General features: G+C 32.2%; 2 protein-coding genes and 1 pseudogene across 3 annotated transcripts; 2 read left to right on the top strand and 1 right to left on the bottom strand.

Moving 5' to 3' along the window:
• Positions 1 to 3,694: 3,694 nt before the first annotated feature.
• On the top strand, positions 3,695 to 4,636 carry LOC120187808. Its single transcript, XM_039191428.1, has one exon. The coding sequence runs from the start codon at positions 3,695 to 3,697 to the stop codon at positions 4,634 to 4,636; it is 942 nt and encodes a 313-aa protein (XP_039047359.1).
• Positions 4,637 to 7,454: 2,818 nt separating this feature from the next.
• Positions 7,455 to 15,722, top strand: LOC120187807 (annotated as a pseudogene).
• A 1,502-nt stretch (positions 15,723 to 17,224) lies between these two features.
• On the bottom strand, positions 17,225 to 19,991 carry LOC120187848. Of its 2 annotated transcripts, XM_039191450.1 has the most exons (7): positions 19,885 to 19,991; positions 18,925 to 19,108; positions 18,767 to 18,867; positions 18,580 to 18,686; positions 18,317 to 18,449; positions 17,944 to 18,138; positions 17,225 to 17,603 (listed from the first exon to the last, which is right to left on the bottom strand). In XM_039191450.1, exons 2-7 carry the CDS (start codon positions 19,085 to 19,087, stop codon positions 17,304 to 17,306), a joined length of 999 nt encoding a protein of 332 aa, XP_039047381.1. In that variant the 5' UTR covers positions 19,088 to 19,108; positions 19,885 to 19,991; the 3' UTR covers positions 17,225 to 17,303. The 2 variants fall into 2 exon arrangements, with proteins under 2 accessions (XP_039047381.1, XP_039047380.1); XM_039191449.1 differs by having other exon boundaries at positions 18,767 to 19,108.
• Positions 19,992 to 27,930: the final 7,939 nt, after the last annotated feature.

Below are 27,930 nucleotides of genomic sequence, written 5' to 3'. Positions count from 1 at the left end.
GGATGTTGTGGAATTATCTACTAGTTCTCTTCCACTCTAAAACAAAAGCTCGGGAGTTAATAGATTGAGTGATTGTGGTCAGGTAGCTGTTAGTAAGAAGCTCTCGGTCAACGAATAAAGGAAAATCAGTCTTTTCTAGGTCAGCTATTAGAAATTATCAAGACAAAGAAAATGGAAGAAGATAGTTTCATCAGTAGCTTAAAAACTAGGAACAGGATGAGGGAAAGATATGAGAATAGGAATCGTCCATTCCATTCATTACGGCATTCTCTTCTTAATAATCGGATATTGATAGAAAAATAGTCACGCCAAAAGAACCCCAATGGAGGAACATGCCAATTGTGTGCAGTAGGAGGAAAAGATTTGGAAGATACGACTATATATAGACAATTAGTAGCTCGAGCAAGAGTAGGACATTCCATAAAAATCTTTCTGATCCGCTAGCCTCTCAAATCCAATTTTTCATCGGGGTGAATTCTAAGGTTCCTTATTCGTTACATTTTTATCTAAAATCTGTATGTTACCTCACTTTTTTAGCTGATTTTCTAATTTGGATTTTTTTTCTCCGTTTTTGTTCATATGATTCCCTTTCATGCATGGTATTTTGACCACTTTCAACAGTTCTCATTCTTTCTTTTGCTTTCTCGGATGATGTTGGATTTATGCGTTCTTTTCATTGTGGGTAACAAGTAAGAATGTTGGTTCCAAACACGTGGAAAATCATTTGAGGGCTATCAAAAATACATGGAAAACTATATGTACAATTCATGAAGAAAGTGGATTAGGGTGGGACGAGAACCTGAGAATGATAACTTGCGACGAAGTGACATATGATGCTATAGTGACGGTAATCTTTATATACTTATTTTTAATAAATGATATTTGAATTTTACTATTTATTCTAATTGTGTATAATATTTAATATGCACGCCCAAAATATGGACCATTTTTTAACAAAAAAAATTGATTTTTATGATGAGATGGCTCTTGTTGTTGATCAAGATATGGCAAAAGGGAGTTTTGCTAGAACCTTTGCTGATATAGAATTGGGTGATGTTAATGAAGGTTCAATGCCGTTAAATTTCGACACTCCAGATATTGATGAGGAAAAAACAAAATTATCTTCATCTGGTACATCAAAACGTAAAAGGAAGAATGTCCAAGACAATGTCAAGGATAATCATATTAAATTTGTAGGTGAGAAACTTGGTGAGATTGCAGAAGCACTAAAAAAATTATAGAGGATCACACACCATATCTTTATGAAGAAGTTATGTCAATGGAGAAAGAAGGCTTTGATGACGAATTTCTTTGTGAGGTCTTCGATTTTTTGGCAAAAAATGAGTTGGAGGCCAAAGCTTTCTTGGCAAAAAAACCAAAACATAGGAAAATTTGGCTTCAAAAGTTTCCTCAAAGTTAGGATATGAACTTTTAATGTGGAGTACTACTATTTATGACTTAGACAATATTTAAACTTTAATGTGTTGTAGTACTATTTATAAACTTTAATCAATTGTTGGTTTGATGTTTTGTAGCACTAATTATGAATTAGACAATATCTTTGTATTATTATGGTTGGATAATATCGTTATCTTAATGTGGTGTAGTTTTAATTAAACACTTTGAAAATATTATTATTATTTCAATGTGATGTACTATTGTTGTTTTAATAATGATGTAATTTTAATTATATACTTTGATAATATATTTTTAATACATTATCAACATTATATTAATTAAACCTACATATAATATTAATTATGAGTTAAAATTTAAAATTTTAAAAATGCTTATAGATAAAGTATAATGAATACTTCAAACCTAAAACTTCAAACCTAAAATTGTGTATTTATAACACAATCAACATAATTAGTATATTTTCTACAAATTTAATTTCATGTACTTATACAAATAAAACATTTCATTTCAAAATTTTATAAAATACAATTTTATAAAATAACTTAAAAAAATTAAAATGTAAATAACAAGAAAAATATAAAAATATATACATTTTTACAAAAAAAAATAGATTTCGTAAATTGTTTTCAGGAAAACTAACCAAACAGTGTAAAACATTTTACAATGCAGCATCCAAACAATGTAATTGGTTTTCTGGAATTGGTTTTCCAGAAATGTAATTGGTTTTCTGGAATTGGTTTTTCAGAAAACCAATTACAGCCAAACAAACAGACCCTTAGGTTAAACTAAGGTTAAAATTAATTATATATTTGGATGAATTTTGGGATGAAATTGGAATATTAAAAAGTTTTATGACCAATTTAGAAAGAGAGTCATAGTTTATGGATGATATTAGAATATTCAAAATTTTAAGAATTAATTTAGAATAAGAGTTAGGGTGTTCATGGACGGTTAACCGCATCGTTTAGCCTAAACGATCGATTAACCATTATAAAGGTTATGAGATTTTTCTAATTGTAACCTAACCATTAAGAAATGGTTAACCGCTAATGGTTAATTGTTATTAACGGTTTAGTTACATGTTAACCTATTGTTAACCTATTTCAATTTTTTTATAATTCATACTAGAAAAAAGTATAGCACTTAACACATACTTACACCAATATAGTGAATCAAATAAAAAAAGTGAAGTACTTAACACATACTTATGCCGATGTAGTGAATAAAATAAAAAAAAGTATAACACTTAACAGATACTTACATCGATGTAAGTGAATAAAATAAAAAAATATATAGAATTTAACACATACTTACACCAGTGTAAGTGAATAAAATAAAAAAGTGTAGCATTTAATATATACTTACACCGGTGTAAGTAGTACATCTCACAATATCTTAGTACTTAAAAATAAACACATAATTATATTGGTATAAGTATTTTTCTATATTTTCAAAGAAATAAAAAAATACTATTAAGTTATTTGTATACAACTCTTATTATATATATATTATAAATAATAGGAAATTCTATTGTTATTTGTGTAAAAATATAATAAATTAGAAATATAATTATAAATTTAATTTATTAATGGTTAATCGTTTATCAAAATGTGTAATCGTAACCTTAACTGTTAACCATCATTTTTAACGGTTAGATTAATCGAAATCGTTTAGTATTAATGGAAAATGGTTGTCCCTTGTTCCCATATGTAATGGGGTAAGGGGGAGGTAAGATAGTAGGCTGCCCCCAACACTAGGTTGAGAGCAGCTTCCGTAAGAGACCTCCAAATTATGAAATGCCCTCCATGAGACTCGATCCCACGACCTCAAGATTTAGAACCTTGTGCTTCCGTTTAGTATTAATGGTTTGGTTAATTAACAAGTTAAATATAACGGTTATACCGGTTAACGGTTTTGGTTAACAATTACGGATTTTTTTAACATCCCTAATAAGAGTAATAGTTTAAGGATGAAATTAAAATATTCAAAAGTTTAAAGATCAATTTAAAATGAGGGTTATAGTTTGTGGAAATAGATGTAATTAACTCAAAAATTACACCCAACTATTCAACAAAAAAAGTATGCAATAATAATATCAAGTATTAATGGCTGAAATAATAGTCAACAAAACCAAACCATCAACATTTCCATGAACTTTCCAAGTCAAGTCAAGTCCCCTGGGAAGACTTGAATCTGTAGTATTCTTTACTCTTCACCTTCATAGTGAGTCTGAGAGGAAAAAGGAATTGCAGAAGCTCCATACATCACTAGTAAGATGGAGAACTCATCAAAACTTGGCTTCTTCCAAATAATCAAAGAATCCTTGAAAATCCCATTGAAGAATCCCAACTTCATTTTCTTAACCTTCCTCACTTCCTTCCCTCTCTTCTGCTTCCTCGTTTTCTACGAAATCATCCTCCACCAAATCCTCATTGAATCCGCGACAATCTTGCACAGCGCATCAGAGCCTTTTCTCGAATTCTTTGGCTACGATTACGAAAGACTTGACGAAATCGGGAATTTGTTAGGCAAAGTTTCTCCCATGGCTCTTTTCCTGGGATTCTTATTTACAGCAACCCTCCATTTCCTAGACCTTTTCAACACCACTTCAATTATCGATATCGCGTCGAAAATCGTTGCAGGAGAAAAACCCATGAGCCTCAAACTCATGATTAGCAGATCCATCAACAAAGCAAGGTTCAAAGCCCCATTAATCACCTCGCTTTGCTCTCTCTCTTTAGCTGCCCTCCTCCTCCTTGTACTGCTCTCCTTTGCAACATACATATGCGTAACGGTATTAACAAGTGCTTTCTTGGTGCCGATGTTTGTTGTGCTTTTCATGGCTTTGTTGGCCAAGTACGTGGAATGGAGCGCCGTTTGGAACGTGGGGATTGTGATTTCGATCGTGGAAGATAACCGACAAGGCGATGTGGCGTTGCTGGTTTCATCGTATCTCACGAGATGTAATAGGGGCGGTGGGTTCTTGCTGATGCTTGGATTCTTGGGTTGGAGATTTGGGCTACGATTTGCTTTCCTTTACCAGAGATGGAACAACGGGAACGGCAGTAGCATTGTGGGGATTACTGCAGTGCACATCGGCCTGGTTTGCTTGGGGAACTTTCTCAAATGGCTTGCCCTCATGCTTTACTTTCATGATTGTAAGAAGCGTCGTTCGTATCAGATTACTGACGTTGAAGACTCAAAAATCCAGAAGTGACGACTTGTACTTGCAATAACACACTTTTCCAATAATCTGTATAATTGCAATGCCCCCGCCCCCCCTTTCTTTCAAGGAATTGTTATTATAAAGCAAGATTTTGAAATTCCGACGTTGGACTTCATACTTCTATTGATCTAATTAACTGTGTTTGTACATAATAGAAATACCTGAAAGACTTATTTAATTAAGAAATAACATTTAATTTTTATTTTATTTTAAATATTGATTTTAATGTTAAAGTAAGTGGTTTTGAATTTGAGACTTAAAGTTCTACCATTATAAAAATTTGGGTATTTAGTACCTAAACTATCAGTTTTATTTTATTTTAGTACCTAGACTTTCATTTTTCTTAAATCATATATAACATTTACTTTTTGTTTCATTTTAGTACACAGTTGTTAAAAATTTAGGTACTAAAATAAAATAAAAAGTTAACAGCATGTACTAAAATGAAATAAAAAATAAACGTTAGGTATGATTTTAAAAAATGAAAATTTAGACACTAAAACAGAACAAAAGTGTTAATTTAAGTACTAAATTTGTAATTTACCCTAAAAATTTAGATATTCAACTGAATTCTTTAAGAGAGAGCCAAATATTTTTAGAGGTTGTTTGTATAAAAATATTATATTTTAAAGAAGAATCTAATAAAAATTCACTAATTTTTAATTTACTTAAATAAAAATATAATTTTAAAACAATCATATGAAAATCTAGTAAAAATCTAATTAGGTCAAAGATTTGATCAGCTGACAGTCTCCAAAATGAATAGATTTGTCTCAGCAAGTTGAAGTTGGGTTAGAAGTATTTTACGTGATCATCTTGGTAACTTCCTCTCATTGGACTGCAAGCATACTGGTCCATCATCTGTGTTGCAGGCGGAGTTTTCGACAATGTATGAAGGCTTATTATTGGTGTGATCGCAAGGTTATGAATACGTTATAGTCCACACAGATAATACACACATTCATGCTTTGTTGTCCTCGTCATCACTTAATTGTACTTTCTCTATAGTTCGCTCCATCACTTACTTTTGTATGCAAGTCTGATATTTTGATTAATCGTCAGGCAAATACGGTGATCCATTGTATGACTAAGTTAGCGACTATATCATCTGCTACTCTGGCGGAGCATTTTGTATATTTCATATAATTTTAGTCTAATAGTATTTTGATTTATGTAAAAATAAATATTTAAATTAAAAAATATTAAATTTTATTAAATTTTTAATTAAGTAAGACCAAACTAAAAAATGATAATCCAGTGTTTTCAAAATTTTTGGTCTAATTACAATGTAGCTCATTGTAAGTCTTAATATTACACAAATTAAGCGTTATCTTGTGAATTTTGAATTTTTTTATAAATCTGGTGTGAATACAAGGTAATATATGTATAAAGACTCTCAATTATTTAACAATGAACGCTAATACCCCCACATGAGCAGTGCTCGAACTCGATACCTCAAGGGTAACAACAATTCCTTAATCACTAAGTTTTCTTAAGAGATTGAATTTTGAGTTTAAATACTTAATAAATCTTTATAAATTTTTTAAATAATCTAATATTTCGGCCCCTATCAATATTTAGTTATAGTTCCGTCCTTGTCGGTACTCTAAAGTCTTTGAACGTCCACCTACGACTCTTCTTCCACCCTTATTTCGTGATTCTAACTATCTTCTTTATATATATTTAAATGCGTAATTTGACTTTGACCTCGTGATTGTATTAAAAATAAAAATACTAACAAATATAATCCCTCATATTACCCCTTTTATCACTTTTGCCTACGGACAGAGCCATGTAATACTTGGAGGGGGGCTTGGCTCCCAATCTTTGGGGTTTATTTCTTTTTAAGGTCCCTATTGCTTATAAAACTTGGTAAATCAAGCTTTGTCTCAACCTTAGGGGTTTATTGGCTTTTAAAAACACAAATCTTTTAGGTACATTTACATTTTAGATGTTTATTCGTTTTAAAACAAGATATTTTCAAGTCCTTTTCAACTTTGGAATTTGACGGATTAAGCTTCAGCAATACTTTCTTTTATTTAAATGCTTCTGAGGTCTATATTAGATTTAAAATTAGACAAATTTTATCCTAATTCAAATTTTAAATTTTAAATTGACTTAACAATTTTGTATGTTTTATTATTTATGTTCGCCTCTAACTTTTAATCAAGAGTTCATCCGTATTTTAGCCATAATTTATTTTTTTATTAATTTAACTTTTAGTCTTTAAAATGTAATCAAATAATACTTATCTGGCAGATGCAACGAAACATTGCTCGGGCCTTTAAATTTTGAATGATACTTATCTGGCAGATGCAAAGCATACTTAGGGCGGATAGGTGTAAACTTTGAAATATGGATTTCTTTACATTAGATGTCTATTTTATTATTGATCATCCCTCAAATTTTATTTTTGTCCCTTTCATGCATAAAATTTCAATAATTAATGTTTGTCTATCTTAAAAAATTATTTTTAAATGAATCTAACATATAATTACACAAGTCCACATGTATTACAATTAAGTGCGGAAGGTTTATATTAAAATGTTAATGTTGTTACATCCCAAAGCTCCTGATAATTAAACTAAACTTTAATAAAAACAGTTTAACAATTTGCTCAGCCATACACTTTAAATGGTTTGGCGTTAATCTCTCATGTCGTCCGTTTACCAGTTTCCCTTGCACCATCCATCATCTCTCACCTCACCTTGTAACGCCGCCACACCCATTTTTACGTATTCCTTTATTTTGTTTCAAACCTTTTTTTTTTCTTGTCAACTTATTTGATATTATTTTAAGTTAGGTTGTTTTTTTCTCCTTTTTCATTTAATCATTCCTCTTTCACCGCGGAATCGGTGTGGCATCGGAGTCTGCAATGGAAGATGAATAGCATACTCCCTTCGTTCCGCTACTTACCTTCCATCCCCGCCTCCACCACCACCGGTGCACGTCCACCCCCGTCGAAAGCCGATGCTCCTACCGACTCCTGCCTTGTGTTCAACCCCACCAGCGACATTGTTTCCTCTTGGAACCATGTGTTCTCCATCATTTGCATAATGGCATTGTTCATAGACCGTCTGTACTTCTTCCACCCCTACGTTGGAGGCCTGGCATGCTTGGCCTCCGACGCAGGCATGGGAGTATTTATTACGGTTTTAAGGTCTATGGTGGATCTTTTATACCTTATAAACATGCTCATGAAGTTCAGGACCGGTTTCATCGCCCCGAGTTCTAGGGTTTTCGGAAAGGGTGAACTTGTTATGGATACGAGAGATTACCCTGCGGTACTTGAAGAAGGATTTTATCAATGATCTTGCAGCTACCTTACCATTACCTCATGTTGGTTATTGTTTAGGGTTTCAAAAATCAAATTTTATTTTGTTGGTTTTTGAGACATGCATTTGAACATGCAGTTTGTGATATGGGTATTGATTCTGACCACGAGAAACTCAAGAACAGACTACGCAAACAGCAGCATTGCTCTTATTGTTCTACTTCAATATGTTCCAAGGCTCTTCATTATTTTCCCTCTTAACAATAAGATCATCAAAACCAATGGGATTCTTGCCAAAACTGCTTGGGCTGGTGCTGCATACAATCTCCTTCTCTATCTCCTCGCCAGCCATGCAAGAAATCCCACCTACTTACCCCTTCGTTTTATTGGCAAAATGATAAAATTATCCTCAATTTTTGCACAAATGCACTTTCGCTCATGTTTTTAGATCATTTTAACTTTTAAAGTTTTAATTTTAGAAGAAAATCATTAGTTGACACATGTTGCTACATGACATTTTTATATTTTTATTAATTGATTTTATTATCATAATGACCAAATTACCCCTCAATATTTACACAAACGATCATATTGATATCTATTCTTTTTTAGAACATTTTAACCCCCAACGTTTTAACCGGTCAAAATACTCATGTTGGAAGGGAACTATTAGTTAATAGTTAACACATATTTTTAAAGTGATATTTTCATATGTGCTTAATTATTTATATGACGCATGCCCTATCGTTATTTTGGGTGACATGGTACATATCACATAATCACTTTGAATGATGTGGTACATGTCATGTTATCATTTTAGGTGACATGAAACATGTTATATTATTACTTTAAGTGACATGATACATATCACGTCATCACTTTTAAAGACATGCCACATACTACATAAATAATTAAGAACATATGAAAATGACATGTCAGCATCATATATGTTTGCCTAATAATTTTTTTCCAACGTAAGGATATTTTGACCAAATATTAAAATGTTAGAGACTAAAATATTCTAAAAGAATAGGATCTAAGTAATGACGATAATTTTATTATGTGTGGTTTAATTTTGACATTGAATCAAATGGGGATGTAGGTATTGGGAGCGATATGTTATTTGTGCTCGATAGCAAGGCAGTTTTCGTGTTGGAAACATGAATGTGAGAGAGAGAACCTGTCGAGAACAGTTGCATGCATCCGATAGTTTTCGTTGTTGCTTTCAAGCACTGATTCGACGACATAATGTAAATGGAGAGTCGATCAACAAGATATAGCTCAAATGGTTATGGGATTAGATTTTATTATATCTCAATCAATTGATTAACGTGTAACTTAAATAGTCGTCAATTTTTAACAGAAATGACAGTTTAAAACATATGAATTGTTGAGTGACCATTTTGTAACTTTTAATAGTTAAGGTATTCATAAAGTAATGGCCTATAGTCAGAGACCATTTTATAACTTTTAATAGTCAAGTGACTCAATAAAGCAACATTTTATAGTCGGGGATCATTTGTATAGTTATCCAAAAATGTAATGTTTGGGCATTGATGGTGAAGTAATGAGGATTTTGTTATTGTATCGAAGACTTCATTGCAATCAATGACAGTAAGAGTTGAGGAGTGGAGACTTAAAAGAAGGGATACAAAGGAGTGGATGAGGCATCGTCAGCTACCTGAGATTTACAGCAACGTGTTCGACGATTTGTTCAATACAAATGGTTGGCCACAAGAGGATGTTGCAGAAGACGGCTATCGGATAGAGCAAAATCGCAACTGATAATTTGAGAAAATAAAAATGAAGATAAAAGATACACAAAATTTACGTGAAAAACCCCTAAATAATATATGTAAAAACCACGGGCAACGTTAGAAGAATTTCATTATGAGAAAATAGGAATTACAACCTCTCTCTATCTACCAAGGAGAAAACAATAACAACTCTCTTTATAAAAAAGAGAAAACAACTCTCAAGAAACTCTCTAAATTCACTAGTATTGGGAGAAAGCTAGAATGATTTGGGATGATTTTGAAGCTAAATGATCTAGGGTATTTATAGTTGAAGCTTAAGGACTAATCTTATAAATACCCTAAATTACAATGACTAAATTTTCCATTTACCCATTACATAAATTCAACAAAATCAAACTCACTTTTTAACAATTTCCATCCATTTGTGGAATTTTTCCAACTTTTCGGTGCATGCACCGAAAGCAATTTTGGTTTTCAACAATCTATCACTTGAAGATTTGATTGGAATAATCATATCTCATACCATTCTTTCTACCTTTTACCATCATGTTGCTTATGTTTCTGACAGGCCACAAAAGGATCGACACCAAGTAAATGTATCAATATTGATTACCTTCGTCATGAAATCTGCTATGTTGTCTTTGGTATAGATCTTCTGTATATCTACCGTTCCTTCTTCTACCTTTTCACGAATGAAATGGTATTGAACTCATATGTGCTTTGTCCTTGAATGAAATGTTAGATTCCTTGCTAGATGCAAGGCGCTTTGACTGTCACAAAACAGAGAGACATACTCTTATTGTGCCCAAGCTCCTCCAATAGCATCTTCAACCAAATTACTTTTTTACTGGCTTGTGTAGCTACTACATATTCTGCCTCTGTAGTGGATATAGCCACAACTGACTGCAGTTTTGAAACTCAGCTTACAGCTCCACCAGCAACTTTTAACACATATCCTGTAGTAGATTTGCTTTTATCCAAATCCCTGCATAGTCAGAATCTACATAATCATTGATTAGTAAATTTGATCCTCGGTAACATAATGAACATTTGAGGTCCCTTTGATGTATCTCAGGATCCTCTTTATTGCATTCCAATGCTCTTTGCCTGGATTCACTATGTACCGACTAACCACTCCCACTGCTTGTGCAATGTCTAGTCTTGTGCGTATCATAGCGAACATTAAACTTCCCACTGTTGATGCATACGGTACTCGAGACATTTTCATCATCTCTTGTTCACTGCTAGGACTCATACTGGAGGATAATTTGAATTAAATAGGAAGAGGGGTAGAAATTGGCTTACAATCCTGCATGTTGAATCGTGACAAGATCTTCTTCAAGTAATTCTTTTGTGAAAGCCAAATCTTCATATTACTTCTATCTCGGTGAATTTGTATCCCTAGAATCTTATTTGCTGATCCCAAGTCCTTCATTTCAAATTCCCTAGCCAGTTGTGCCTTCAATTCTTCAATATGATCTTTGTTGGGTCCTGCAACCAACATGTCATCCACATACAACAGCAATATAACAAAATCGTTATCACCAGACCTCTTGAAATAAGCTCTAGGGTCTGTATTAAGTTTGTTGTATCCAAGGTACATGATGAAGGAATCAAATCTCTTATACCAACACCTCGGTGCATGCTTTAGACCGTATAGAGATTTTTTCAACCTGCAAACCAAGTTCTTCTTTTCTTTTTCTTCAAAACCTTCAGGCTAGAGCATGTAAATCTCTTCTTCAAGATTTCCATGAAGAAAAGTTATTTTAACATCTAGTTGCTCTAGATGTAAGTTCAATGTAACACACAATGCCAAAACTACTCGAACTGTTGTTAGTCGAACCACAGGAGAAAATATTTCATTGAAATCAATACCTTCTTTTGAGCATATCATTTGACCACCAATCATGCACGATACCTCTCAACTTGATCGTCACCATTTCACTTGATTTTGAAGACACATTTGTTACCAATTGGCTTTCTTCCTTGTGGTAGTGGCACAAGGTCCCATGTATTATTTTTATGAAGAGCTTCGATTTCTTCTTGCAACGCCATCATCCACAGTGAAGCATCTGAGTTGTTTATTGCCTCCTGGTATGTTGATGGCTCACCGTCCTCTGTTAAAAGGCAGTATGCAATATTACCTTCTATAACATAATCTGAGTGCCAATTGGGACATCTTCTCACACGATCTGATTGACGAGTTGTTGGAGCTTCAGAACTCTCTGGTTCTTGTTCATCATGTGTTGGTTCTGCTTCAGAATAATCTCCTTGTTCAAACTCCTTTTCCACATGTATATGTGTAGTCTCTAACTTTTCAACGCTACCATCTTCTTCTTTTCTTTGTAGCTTATCTTCTACAAAGATAACATCCCTGTTAATGATCACTTTGCAGGCAGTGGGATCCCACAAGCGATACCCCTTTACACCATCAGCATACCCCAAGAATTTGTATTTCCTAGATTTTGGATCTAGCTTTGAAATTTCTTGGAGTTGTACATCACGTACACAATACTTTCAAATACATGGGGGTTTGAATAATCAATTGGTTTACCAGTCCACATCTCTATTGGTGTCTTCACTATTGCAGTTGATGGATCTCGATTCACCAAATAACATGCGGTATTGACTGCTTCTGCCCAAAATAATTTTGTAGGTCTGCATCCCTCAACATTACTCTTGTTCTTTCTAACAAGGTTATGTTCATCCGCTCTGCCACTCCATTTTGTTGAGGAGTGTTTGCCACTGTGAACTGTCTTTTGATGCCTTATTTCCTGCAAAAGTCATCCTATTCTTCGCTTGTATATTCTCTTCCATTATCTGTTATGAAACACTTGTTCTTATTTCCAGAATCAAGTTCCACCCGCGCTTTGAAGTTTTTGAAAGTTGAAAACACGTCTGACTTCTTCTTAATAGGGTACACCCAACATTTCCTGGAGTAGTCATCAATAAATGAGACAAAGTATTTTGGTCTGCCTAGGGATGTAACTGGTTCTTGCCATACGTCAAAGTGAACCAATTCTAGAACACTTTTGCCTCTAGAATTTGACGTATTGAATTTCAACTGGTCCTTCTTACTTGTTATGCAATGCTCACACAAAGTAAGTGATACATTCGTTAAGCCTGGAAGTAGATTTTGCTCCACAGGACTTTCATTCCTTGTTCTGACATGTGTCCAAGTTTCTGATGCCATAAAATTGCAGAATCTGAACTACATGAGGCAACAGAGGCTTCTGTTTCTAGCAAAGTCTATCCTTCAGCATGTACAAGTTTGCATCTATCTTTTCACCTTTCAGCACCACAAACGCTCCACGAAACACCTTTATGATTCCTTTTCATGTTTCAATCTTGCTTGCATTATTATCCAACAATACGTATGATAATAATTTTTCTTCAGGCCTTTCAAGTTCTGCACATCTCAAACAACTTTAATTGTTCCATCATATATCTTCAATTTGATGGTTCCCACGCCAACGATCTCTAAGGCATGATCATTGCAATTGTACACAGATCCTCTTAAGACAGGTTCATAATAATGGAACCATTCTCTTCTTGAGGTCATGTGATATGTTGCTCCGAATCAATGAGCCATATATCTGCATATCTCTTTCTACCTTCCACGGTGGTTGAACTTCACAACATAGAGCATCTCCATCATCTGAAGTGTTTGCGATATTGCCTTGTGGATTGGAGTTTTTATTTGGACTCCAACAATCCTTCTTCAAGTGACCCTTCTTTCCACAGTTGTAGCACTTTAAATTCTTCTTGCTTCTCGACTTTGATCTACCATGTTTGTGACTGCTGCTTTGGCCACGTTCCGTTGATCTCCCTCTCATCGTTGTCAACGCTTTTTCTTGTTGCAGATTTACTTGTTTGTCTTCCTTGTTCTTGCACCGAATTTTTTCTTGTAGAACAGCAGCTGCAACATCATCGAAGACTAGACTGGTGACATTACTGTTTGTCAAGTTGATGATGAGTTGATCATACGAATCAGGTAGACTTTAAAGTAAAAGTTCAGCACGTTCTTGTTCTCCTACTGTACATCTTAGGGATGTAAGCTGAGAAAATAAAGTGTTCAGCGTGTTTAAGTGCTCCGTCACTAAAGTAGATTCTGACATTCGGAGAGTGTACAATTTCCTCTTAAGGAATTTTTTTTTGTGTAACGATGTGGCCTCGTACAATTTGGTGAGTTGATCTCATATCTCTTTAGTTGTATTCTTCTCCTCGGTGCTTGACAATACTTCATCTTCTAATGCTAGATGAAAGTTTGCCATAACATTCCCGTCCATTTCGATCCATTTGTTGTCATCTGTGAAATCTACCTGCCTTTCATTGATAACTGCTAGACAACCGTCTTTCGTCAAGATGGCTTTCATCTTCAATTTCCACAATGAGAAATTTCTCCCATTGAACTTTTCAATATCAAATTTTGTTGTCATAGCTTCTATTTCGGATAGCTCCCACTATTTCACTATCGTGAATAATTCTCTTGAACCTTCAAAGAATGGGTAATACCTTCTTACTTTCTTATGTTGGAGGATCCATCTTTTGGTGGAAACCAAAAAGACAATAAGCAGATATTACATACTCAAATCTGGCTCTGATACCAATTGTTGTGGAAGACGGCTATCGGATAGAGAAAAATCGCAACTGATAATTTGAGAAAATAAAAATGAAGATAAAAGAGACAAAATTTACATGGAAACCCCCTAAATAATATATGGTAAAAACCACGGGTAACGGTAGAAGAATTTCACTATGAGAAAATAGTAATTACAATCTCTCTCTATCTACCAAGGATAAAACAATAACAATTCTCTATTGATAAAAAGGAGAAAACAACTCTCAAGAAACTCTCTAAATTCTCTAGTATTGGGAGAAAGCTAGAATGATTTGGGATGTTTTTGAAGCTAAATGAGTTAGGATATTTATAGTTGAAGCTTAAGGGCTAATCCTATAAATACCCTAAATTGCAATAACTAAATTTGCCATTTACCCATTACATAAATTCAAAAAAATCAAACTCACTTTTTGACAATTTCCATCCATTTGGTGGGACTTTTTTCAACTTTTCGGTGCATGCACCGAAAGCAACTTTGGTTTTCAATAGAGGAGTGGATGAAGAGTTTATATTACAGTCATTGCCTTTGGATCCCCGTCGCGAAATTCAGCGCCATTTGTGTCTCTCCCTTGTTCACCGTATTTGTTTATCTTCTTCCCCACACTTATTTTCCTTTGAGTCTCCATCTATGGAATTACTTATTTTTTTTCCTGTTGTTTTAATTTCATTGTCTAGGTCCCTTTCTTCTCACAAATGGATGACCAACTTCTCGATGTAATGTACGAGCATCTAGTCTCGTCGTTGAGTACCGAAGGTAATTACATCGTCCGAGAAGGTGAGCCGGAGAACGAGATGCTCTTCATCATTCGAGGCCAACTAGAGAGTTCCACCACCGGCGGAGGACGAAGTGGTTTCTTCAACTCCATCACACTCCGACCGGGAGATTTCTCTGGTGAAAAGCTTCTAACTTGAGCTCTAATGCCCAACACCACCCTTAACCTCCCCTTCTCAACACGAACCGTGCGAGCCATATCCGAAGTCGAAGCCTTTGCACTCCAAGCCGACGACCTCCAATTCTTCGCACATCAATTCAAAATACTACAAAGCAAGAAGCTCCAACATCCTTTCGGATACTATTCTCATCAATGGCGGACATGGAGTGCATGTTTCATACAAGCCGCTTGGAGAAGGTTCAAGAAGAGAAAAATGACGGAGTTGATTGCAAGAGAGAACAGTTTCTACCAGAGGGATGGAGATGGTAACTATTACAAGTTGGATGGCGTGGAAGAAAAGTTACTTGATCAAGAAGGTATTGATGGAACTGGAGAGACATCAACATCATCTATGAATAATTCACAAAATCATCAACAGCTTGGCGCAACCATATTGGCACAAAGGTTTGCTAAAAAAGGGCTTAAAGTTGCTTTTATTGATCCCTCCAATGACAGTTTAAAGATGCCCAAGTTGTTTAAACCAGATGAATAGATCATATTGAAAACGTCTTGATAGTCCAATTTTAAACAAACAATAATAAAATAGTTAGACTACTTTATATAAAACAATTTTACCAAATCTGTCTACATCTTTTACTTGTAGAATTTAAGTGCAAAAGATAAATCAAATTCTTAAATCTTGATTTTTAAACAATGTAACTATAAAAAGGAGTTCAAAGTAAACCCCATTCACATAATTCAAGGGCATTTAATGATTGTAGTCCATTGAATATAAAATGGTTAAATCCCTTCCCAAAATCATCTTTTGGTGGTTTGATTGTGTTATCCTTAAAGTGCTCATCGTTTGGTTGGAGTCAACATCAGTCGTTTTGTGTTAAGTACGATCGATTAAACATAGCAAAACTAAAATAAATGAAATGGTGGGAGTGTAGATCAGAAATATTTAGTTGCTTCTCTCATAATACTAAATAGTTCTCTTAAATTTATTGCAGAATTAATCCCCATTAACAAATTGTCGGGTACCCAACTGGGGACCATTTTATCAATTTATGGACAACTTATCTAACTCGTTGAGAAACTTCTTTTACATAATATAATACGTTTTATTATAAAATAAGTGATAATTTTATATTGTTTTCTTCTCAAATAGATGCTTACATTTCTTTTCGAATCATTAATACGCCTACCATTACAAACATAATCACTTTAAGTTTCTCGATTGTTATAGCCCCTTAAAAATGCCGTTAAATGACATGTCACAATTATATATATATATTGAAAAATTTATTTAAAAAAGCATAAAATTAATATATTAAAACTAAAAACTTAAAAAATTTTAAAATCTAAAAAATAACCCAAATTCTTAAAATCTTTTATTCAATTGGTCAATTTTGGTAATCGGTCGTTTAGTCAACCCTAATCACTATAATCCCAGATATATAATCCCTTAAATTCATTTGTGGTCAATTTTGGTAATCGGACGTTTAGTCTGCTGGTTTGGCCATTTGATCGGCCGTTTGGTTTTTGGCCGTAGAAAAGCAGGGAAGGGAGAGGGAACGCGGGTTGGGGAAAGTTTTTTATTCATTTATGGACAACTTATCTAACTGGTTGAGAAACTTCTTTTACATAGTATAATATTAAAGTATGGGTTACCAGATGCGAGTGCTAAGACTAGATGCTAAAGGTTATCTAGCAGCATAAACAAGAACTATTTGGTATTCAAAAGTACATTTTTAATCTCAACCAAAAATAAAATAAGATCCGATAAGACAACTAAACTGCAACCCAGATACGGCCATAGATCCAACATGGATTGATATAGTACACAATAACAACAATTACAAGTCATCACGACATATGTCGTATAGATATAGTATTATGTACCACAACGGATAGAACATTCTCAAGTGAAAGCCGTATGCAGAGAATATCATTTCGTGACTAATTTCTTAACCAAGATGGAAAGACAACTTAATGATTCAAGAGAATTTACAAGGAATAAAAAAACAGGGATAAAATCAAAACCAAGACAATAAGAGATGACAGTAGACTCAGATCACTAAAGCTCATATATGTGGGTAAAAATTAAAAATAGACATTACTTGCTACAAACTCATGTACGGAACTCACCGTTAGGAACGATAACGAGGCCTTCTCGAGTAAGGTTTGTTGTCACACGAAGCACTGCTTGTTCACTTAAAGGAGACAGCTTCGACAGACAAAAGTTCTCCCAAGAGTCCATCTCTGGATGCTCTGATACTGTTGACAGATTGTGGGATTTCTCGTATACATTTTGCAGCTCCAAAAGAAGGCTTCGAGCAGCCTCGCGAGACTCCGGAAGCTGGTCGCTTAGTTGGGATGCAGCTACTTGTATCAATTTGTCAATTCCATATTCTTTGATTCCTTCAACACCCTGATAAAATCAAATGAATCCAACAAACTTAACAGGAAAGTGAGAAAATACTTCAAAAAGACAAAAAAAAAAGTCTGTCAGAAAGAAAAAGAAAACTGCACAATAAGAAGTCTATCAAATCCGATATATACCTCAAATATCCACACATAGTTAAACACCAACTAATTTAAATGAACTTAGTAAATAGAAATTTAAATGCTTTATGTCGCTGCAAATAATGTAAACAAGGGTGCCATCCCAATCAACAGCTCAAATTGAACGTGATTAATTAAGCAAGGAAAAAGTGCTGCCTCCCGTACAAATAAAATATCAGTAAGCATATAGGATATCATTTGCTTACCAGACGTGGAACACAATGACTAAAGCACATTGATGCCTTTGCCCGAATGCGTGGATTTCTGTTCTTAAGATAGGGTTGCAACTTTGGCAACAGCAACATAGGAGAAACTGAAGTAGTCATTGCCTCTAAAGCTCTCACAGCTGCTTCACATATAAATCTTTTGTCTTGTGAAGACTTAAGAAGAAGCTGTACAAGCTGTATTAATCATATTTGAACACATCAGAAAACCCGTAATTTGTTCACGTCTCCCAAGATGAAGAAAAAATCACAAAAGCAAATAACAACAAAGATGGAAGTGCACCATCAAGAAAATAGAAAGGCATAATAACAACCAGATTAAATAGACAATAAATCATAGAGAATATGAAAGTACCAGGGGATCCAAAGAATCAATCAAATCATCATTATATGCATTGAAAATATCAGTAGATGTCATAATTGCAGTTTTACAAACAGCACTTCTTGGATTCTTCATGGACCTAACAACAAGGGGGATCAAATCACTTCTGCACATTGAAACAAAGAAACAAATACACCAGTCAAATTAAATCTAAGGCAACAATAACTGATGGAAAAATTATATGGAAACCCCATCCTCTAGTATTTCAGATAACCAAGTCAAATTTTGAGACTTACAGTATACTTTGCATTCTTTCCTTGTGGAATATTGATAATTGGCGAACATTATTGAGTGCTTCAACAACCAGAATCCAGTCTTTAGAGTCAAGTCCAGGTAAGAGGTTCTGGTATAGGTAAATATGCATATCATCAAACAGTAAACAAAATATCAGAAATTTAAATGTAAAATAACAGTATATTATACCTTAAGACATGTATCAACATCTTCTACATCACTCAAATTCTCAGATTCGATGTATTCTACCTCCGAATTAGCTACCTCTGCTCCAACGTTTACAGTTTCACCTCCATTTATTTGAATAGAGGCAGGGATTTTCTTCAGCTGCACATTTTCAGCTTCACCTCCATTTATTTGAACAGATGCCAGGCTTTTCATCTGTTGCGCTTCAACATTTTCAATTGTGTTTCCATTGCAAGGCTTAGTAAAACTCCCTTTACTGGAGCTGTCATTCTTCCTCTCAGGTGCAGGTAAAGTGTTGAGATCTCTTAACGCATTCCCCGACATTATAGAAACTAAAGTCTGAAACTAAAGGCAAAGAATAAAAAAATGGCATATTCTGCAATGATAGTGATCAGACCTTGCTAACAAACTTACAACGAAATTATATTAATTGCTTGGGCAGTAGGTTTAGAAAACTACAAAGCTGAAAACAGTAAAATCCTGTTTTCCCTCTCAGATTGACACAGCAAAACAAAGTAGTTCTAAGCCAAGCAATCTAATACTCTTAAACAGTAATCACATTTTTAATGTTTCCACGGCCTAACTATCAACATTTTAACTCATATTTCGCAAATTAGGAAATACTGAGCCAGACAACTGGCTACTACACTTCAAATGATCTCTCTACAAAACCAAACCAATGCCACAATCTGACAAACACTGTACCAATTAAGGTCTCTAAAAGCCTCAACTCAACCAAATTTAGCATAAGAAAAAAAACACCAAAAAATTTATTTAATTAAAACATTTTTTATATATATGCATTCTCATTGAAGATATAATCAACGAACACGAACAAATCTAAGCAAATCTGGACTAACTTTGATTAAATACAGATCAAAAGCCACGAATTAGCACAAATAATGAAATTTCAACAACAAAAAAGGAAAACGAAAATCAAAGCAAGTGCAAACAGAGATCTAGACGTCGCATATTTCATAACATAAAAATTTAAAAATAATATATATTATAAAGCTCTCGTCTAGAATGTGCTTAATTTTTCGCCGAGATTTAAATTTTGCAAAACAAATTTCAAAATATTAATTAAGAAAAAAAAAACTAGAGAGAGAGAGAGAGAATACCAAAGAGGGAAGAGAGAGGCGAAGCGATCAACGGAGAGTGAGACTTGCGTTGAAACCTCACCAGTGAAAATGGTGATTTATATATAAAGAAATTGGCCAAAACGGTGTAGTTTTGATACATTTAGCGAAGAAAATCCGACCAAGGCCGGCAGCATGTGACTCTGAGGGACGGCCTTTCTCCTTCTCTCTCTCGGTAGAAATTAATATTTGTTTTCTAAAAGCCCTTGCTCTGGATTTAAATAGCGAAAATGCCACTGTTTCATTTAATATCACTTTAAATAATAGTTAGTATTTTTGGTTTTGAACCTGACGCTCCAACATTAGAAAAGGATGGTTTGATTTTTGAAATGATGCTTCATCATTTCAAATTGCTTAGCTCCGTTCATTTGGGATTATATTTGTGTTTTATCTTTTGCATGCCTAATTATTTCAAACATTTAGGGTCTCCCAAAAGTCATCATCGTATAGCTGAATTTATATATGATTAATGGTAATTATATAATTGTAATATATTTAAATAACTATAGTTTATTTAATGAATTAAAAATATAATAGGAATTCTTCAATTATACTATTCAATTCTTAAGAGAAGGAGATTAGAGTTAGTGTATTACAGGGTAATTTCACCGGCCGGCGGCTTCAGATTCGATCAGATATCATTTTTTTAAAATACGGGTTTGGATCAAATTTTTTAAGGGGCGATATTAGATCGAGTCGAGTTCGAGTGGGGTGAAAAACTCCGACCCGGCTCGACCAGATGATCATAATATAATTTTCTTAAAACTTTTATTATTTTTAAGTAAATCTTTAATTTATACCGAGTCCGGTAGGGTCAAATTTATACTATAAAAAATTGGGTTGGATCAGAATGGGGTGGGGCATATATCTCTCTCGAATCAGATGTAAGATATAAAATTTTCGGGTTGGGTCGAGTTAATTAAGAAACCAACCTAACTCGACCAGTTGTCATCCCCAGTGTACTATCTATTTTTAAAAATATTATTTTAAAATTTAAATTTATATAATTATGTAATATAATTTTTTAAAATAATTTAGGGTGATTACAATATAATATTTATTTATAGTTTTTTTAATTATTAATAGTGTATATATCTTGAAGACGCAACTATTTAAATCTAAAACTTAAAAAAAAAATATCTTTTTAACTATTAATGTCACTCAATAAATTCAATTGTATAATTATAACTTATACTACTAAATATGGCATATAGTTATAATACGATTATTACGTTTTGGTAGTTAATGAATAATTGAATCTCTTATTTTTTAATGACATTAATTATTTTGCATACATTATTGTTTAGCATTCTTTTGGAAACACTGCGTGGTTTATATATTACTAAGGTACTGTAAAACAAAATTTTGTTTGTAAAACCCTTTCACATGGGGAAGTATCGTCGGTGCACCATACTTTGGGCTGCTATTATTGAGGGGACAGTGAGGATTTTCATGGACCTTAAGTAAGCCATATGCTCCTGTCCTTTTTTTTATTATTTTTTTAAAATACAAATGGGATGTCATTTTCAAGCTTTTTCAATGCAATTTTTTTTTCATTTATTTTCTTGAGTATTATGTATGCAAAAATAATTAATGTCATTGAAAATAAAAGATTCCATTATTGTATGGACTTGGTCAATCTTATTCTTTTTATATCCATTCCTTAATATATTATCGCCTTGTTTCCTTTGATCAAATTTTTTATCATGTTTGTGAAAAAAGTTAACATGGATTTTTGGATAATTATTTACCTAATTTTGAAGGTCTTTCATAAAAAACTAATTTTGAAAAAAAATATTGGGTGTTAAGATTTTAATAATTTTTTATAAAAGTGACAAAATTTATAATATCTAGTAAGTTGATATAAATTAGTTTTTATTAAAGTTGATAAAAGCTCGATCTAAACTATATGTTAATTTTAAATTTTCAACGACTAATGCCCTCATTCGTCCCTTCAGAATATATACAATTTGTAACCCGTATCATTCTCATAAGTAACGTATCCTTCTTCACTCTGAAACAAAGTTCATTATTGTAATATCCCAAATTTTGGATTAGTGACTGAAATGATAATTTCAAAAGTTTGGGATGAAAGTGTAAAGTTATAAAAGTTTAGGAACTAAAATTGTAAACTTTTAAAAGTTATATTTTGGGTATGTAAATAAGTAGTTAAGCCCAAGACAATTAGTTTAGTGGATTTCATAATTTTGATATGGAATTTGCATAAAAGTTTATTAAATGACAAATATTGGTATATTATTCGGATAACCAGATCGAATCGGAAGATTACAAAAATTTGAAGGAATGTAGATTTGGGTTGAAAAAATTATATGGATATTTTTAATTAGTAGAATTTCAGTTGGATTGGTGGAATTTGGTGAGAATTGCAATATAAAGTGAAATAGTGTAATTTAGTGACTAAAATGAAATTTTGGATAATTAGAGGGTCAAAAATAAAAATTGAAAAATGAGATTTTTATGGTTATTTAATAATATTAAAATAGAGATAATGGAGTGGCATGGGTGTAATTTTGGGAATTCATCAATGGAAATTTAGTCTTTTGGCCGAAAATGAATAAAAAAATAGTTTTTAATTGATTTTTAAAGGCTAATTAGGAGATATTTGGTTAAAAATGTGCTTTCTCCTCCAGAAACTGCCGAACCTCCATATCCAAAGGGTAAGTTTGCTTTTTCTTCAATTTTGGTCAATTTTAATTAGATTTTGGACTAAAGTACGAAATATAAAAATAACCCCATTAAATTCTCTACAATTTGGTGTAATTATTTCTTGGTTTCATACTTAAATGGAGAAAGTTGTGATTTTGGTGAATGAAGTGGATTTGAGAATTTGATGAAATTAAGTTTGATTTTGATATTAGGAGTGTTGTAGAGTTATAATTAAGCACGAAAAGTTGAATAAAAATTGTCGGAGGGATTGGTTTGGTGATTTGTCCATTGATGGATATGTTAGGAACTTGGTTGAATTTGATTTGTTTTGCTTTGAATTTGATTGGAATGGATTAGAAATGGTGTATTAAGGCTTAAATTGTGATTGAATCAAAATGGAAACCATTATGGAAATTATTACAAAGTTTTGGCCAACGGAGAAAATTTTGTAAAAATTTCCTAACGGTTTAGATTGAATGTAGGATTGGTTCTATGTACTTGAAATGATGTTTGAAACCAAATTGGAATTTTGTAAGACCTTAAGGGACCTTTTTGCATAGTATGGAAACTTAAAGGGTTAATATGTAATTATTGAGAAGTTAAGGTCCTATGATGAAATTTAATATCAGAACAGTAAATTGGAATGATTTGGAAGAGTTTATAAGTCTAGGAATTCAATTGTATGTTGAAGGAAGTTGGTGGTGAGATGGTGAAGTTGTTAGGGACATTTTACAAAGTTTTGAAAATTTAAAAGGATTAAGATTCAAGCTTTGGAAAGTTGGGATACAATGTTGGAATAAAATGTTATAATTTTGAATTTGGATTAATGTGGGAAGTTTCACAAGATTAAGGGAGAGAAATTAGTTTCAAATATGTATCGATTGTTTTTTTTAGAAAGTTGTTTGAATATGAATGATTATTATATTAGTTAAAGTACTAATTCATATTCAAAATTGTTTATGTCGAAAAATCGATGTCGTGAAGATCGTGATCGAAAATAAATACAAAAGAACCAAAAGAAAAGGATTAAGTTCGAGAGTGCAGTGAAGATAGCAATTAAAGCATAGGGAGGCACAAGTGAATGCAATTAACTTTTTATCAAAAATACTAGGCAACTTGCTACGAGTAAACCTCGACATATATGAAAGAAAATATTTTTAGTCATATTTAGAATAAGTACAATTTGCTATTATTTTATTTCATAGCATTTAAATATTTTCTAGTATGAACGGCCCAAAAACCTGATTTTCATGATAATGATTTTATATTCCATTATCTGAATTATTATTTTATATGCAAATTAGTATTTGATTTTAAATAAAGCCCATTGTATGAGAATAAGGGTTAGTGGTACAATGGTATGCCATAAGGTGGAGTGAATATGTATCTGTTTCAGATTTGACACCAAGATGGATCACTTGTGCTCTGACTCAGTGTACATTAGTTGTGCACGAGGTGGAGTGATCTGGTGCGATCTATTGGTATATATATTTGTATTATATGGCACCAATATGGGTCACTCGTACTCTGACTCAGCGTATCTTAGTGATGCACGAGGTGGAGCGACTCGGTGCAATATGATCCTGTAATTTTGACTGCTTATAGTGAGCTCACTTGTTATCTGACTCGTGTACTGCGTATTCTCATGGTATTATAGTGGGCTATGATCTGAATTGAAATGATTATTTGATATAATATAGAAAAGTACAGTCTTGCAATAGTTTGATATGAGTAAGAAAAGTATGAATTTGAAATGATCTGGTTTAGAAAAGAAAGGTATAGTGTTACAATGATACAAAATGAAACAGAAAAATATAAATTTAAAATGGTGCAATACAGTCTGATTTACATATTTCTATAGTAAATTCTTATTACGAGTTTTAATTTGATGTTTCATATAATGATTTAATAATGTTTCTATACATTATGGTTTGTTTTATCAGTTAAAATATTTTATTTTATTTTATTTATTTTATTTGGTTTCCCCACTAAGTGAAAACTTAGTGTGTGAGTATTTTACATGTAGGAACAAGCGAACAAGTAAAGTAGGTAGCGTATCAACATTATTTTCGAGAAGTTAGGTATGCCACCAGAATCGATAAGGACATCCTGATTTGTTATTTTAATCTGTTTGTGGCGTGTACATCAAAGAAGTTTTAGATACTCTAATATATGTTTTAAATATGATTTTGTAATGTAAAAATTAGTATCGTTAAAATATAGTAAAATTAATATGGTAAATAGTAGTTTTTACAAATTAAATCTAAATAGTATTTTTTTTATTTTGTATATATAAATTCTATATTACAGTTTTCAATGATATTTATTATTACTGTGTTTTTAATTATAATGATCGATTTTGAATGAACCTAAAGTTATACTTATGCATATATACACACACACTATACATATATAATATATATAAACTTATATATATGTATATATAATACATATATATATATACACTTATGTATATTATACTTATGTATGCATGTATACTTATACATGCATACATACATACATATATATATAATATTTAAAATAATATAATTTAGGACTAAATTGAACACATATGGATTTTTAAACTGAAATTTAAATAAATTAGAAAATAAGTAGGGATCAAATTGAAAGAATTTCAAATGTAAAACTTAAACAAATGATTTAAAATGATTTTATATAATCTAATATTTAATCTAATAAAATTATGCTCAAAAAATAAAGTATTTAATAAAATTAATTTAATGGTTACAACTAAGATTTATAATATAAGGATTATAATTAATATAGAAAGTAAATTTATTAATTTAATTATTATAATTAATAATTTGTATTAAATTTTATAAAGTAAACATATTAATTATCATAGTTTATCTTCTTTTAATTGTGAAGATGCATTTTGTCATACTATAATATTATAGATTCAAAATCTAACAACTTCATCAATTGTAACTTTAAGTCAAGTAAATATCATATTAGTTCAATAACAAGTCGGATCATTTACAGGTTGAGTCAATTACATGTCAGGTTGATAACAGATCGAGTAATACAAGTTATTTACCAGGTTAATCTTAGGTTCAGGTTCATATTAGTCGGATGCAAGTCGAGTTCGGTTATCAAAGTATCGATTCAATTTGGGTTCATGTCATTCTCAGATCGGCTGCAGGTCGAGTTCAGATATAATTTCTAGCTCCAACTCGGGTTCAAGTCAACACCAGTTCGGACTTGAATCAATTTCGTATCAACACCACCTCAGCTCACAAATAGTTTTGACTCAAGTCTATTTCAGTTAGTTTTGCAGGTCATATCAGCTTTTTATATCCTTAGTTTGAGGGTTTTCGACATAATATTTTTTGGGTAAACTACACATTTAGTATTAAATTATCAGTTTTGGTCTGTTTTAATACTTAAACTTTCAATTTTTTAAAAGCATACCTAAAGTTTAGTTTTTGTTTCATTTTAGTATCTCGCTGTTAAAAACTTAACGAGTTTAGTACCTAAACAACTAAACTATCAATTTTGGTCCGTTTTAGTACCTAAACTTTCAATTTTTTTCAAAAGTTAAAGTTAAATTTTGAATGGAATACTAAAAGAAAACAAAAACTAAACTTTAGGCATGGTTTTGAAAGAAATGAAAATTTAGGTATTAAAACAGACATAAAATGCTAATTTAGGTACTAAACGTGTAATTTACCCTATTTATTTATAATTGGTTTCAGTTAAACTAAAAGCGAACCAATTTTGTTTAGATTAACGCATTTGGAGTCAATAGAATAAAACATATTTATTTTAATTTAAGAGTAAATATCATAGGTATAAATTAAAGAGTATTCGATAAAATATTTGTGAACAGTTTGTATAATATTTATTTGTGTTTGTTTATTAAACTAAATAAATATGTATAAATAACTTTTATGTATATTTAATAAACGAATGATCATAAATAAGTATTAGCTTAATTTATTTATGTTTACAAATATCCTCATTTAGTTGATTCTATTTGAGCAGTTGAACGACCACTTTAAGCAGATGAAATGCACCGCCGACTATCAGTTTCACAATCTTCGATCGAAGATGCGTGATGAGCTGCAGTCACTAATCGACGACTACTTTGGAAGGGTTAAGGAATCAACTTCAGGCCTTGAGATTGTTGATGGCCCGATTCCGTATAGGAATATTATGGAAGTTTTGTAAGCATTTTGAAGTTCAATTGTTTGATGAACATGCACTAAATATTTTTAGGATAAAGTATATAAATGGTTCCTGTCGCGACGTTTCTCTGCCCTGGCGACGGAGAGTGCAAATTGTACATCCCAGACGGTGTAACTAGTCTCGAAAAAAATAAGTTTTTATACTCCTTGAATCAAATGAAACACCAAGTTGTAGAGTCGTCACCAATCTTTTTATTTGGTGAGATTGGTCACCAAAATTTCATATTATTTTAATAAAAATTCCTAAGAATAATATTAAAATAATACAACTCGGGTCTGCTTACCAGGAAAAATGAGTTCGGGAGTCGGTTACGTATGGGGAAGGATTAGCATCCCCACAACGCCCAAAATTGGTACTGGTATTTATTATAAGTTTTTATACTCCTTGAATCAGATGAAACACCAAGTTGTAGAGTCGTCACCAATATTTTTATTTGGTGAGATTGGTCACCAAAATTTCATATTATTTTAATAAAAATTCCTAAGAATAATATTAAAATAATACAACTCGGGTCTGCTTACTAGAAAAAATGAGTTCAGGAGTCGGTTACGTATGGGGAATGATTAGCATCCCCACAACGCCCAAAATTAGTACCGGTATTTATTATAATTAAATGCCTTTGCAGTAAATGATAAATTTGTTCTTTAAACTAATTTATGAATAATTTAAAATAATTACTAAATATTTAACATAAATATTATTAATACTATTATAATATTATTATAATTACAAATTATGTAAAATAATAATCTAAAAACATAAACATTAATTAATTATATAATACACTAATTATTAATAATTAAAATATGAAGTAATAAAATTAAATAACCTAATTTGAAATGATAATAAAATTATATACCAATTGTGTAATTTACCCTAAATTATTAATACGATAACAAAATAGAAATTTATTAATATTTAAGGACTAAATACATAATTTTACCTAAAATATGTGTATTAATATGGTAAGGACTAAAACATAAATAAATAAAATTAAGAGACCAAATTAAAATACGAATAAACCTGTTTTCGTGACCAAATTGAAAGGCTTACAAATTAGGGGGACTAAGTGTGTAGTTTAACCATGCAAAAATTACAAATATACCCTCCCCTAAAATGACGTATTTCGGGAGAGGGTGTTTAAGCCCTATA

The sequence above is a fragment of the Hibiscus syriacus genome, unplaced genomic scaffold (genome assembly GCF_006381635.1).
Source record: "Hibiscus syriacus cultivar Baekdansim isolate YM2019G1 unplaced genomic scaffold, ASM638163v2 tig00113726_pilon, whole genome shotgun sequence".
Lineage (NCBI taxonomy): Eukaryota > Viridiplantae > Streptophyta > Magnoliopsida > Malvales > Malvaceae > Hibiscus > Hibiscus syriacus.
The sequence above is the reverse complement of the archived record's forward strand: the minus strand, read 5'-3'. Positions and strand labels throughout refer to the sequence as shown.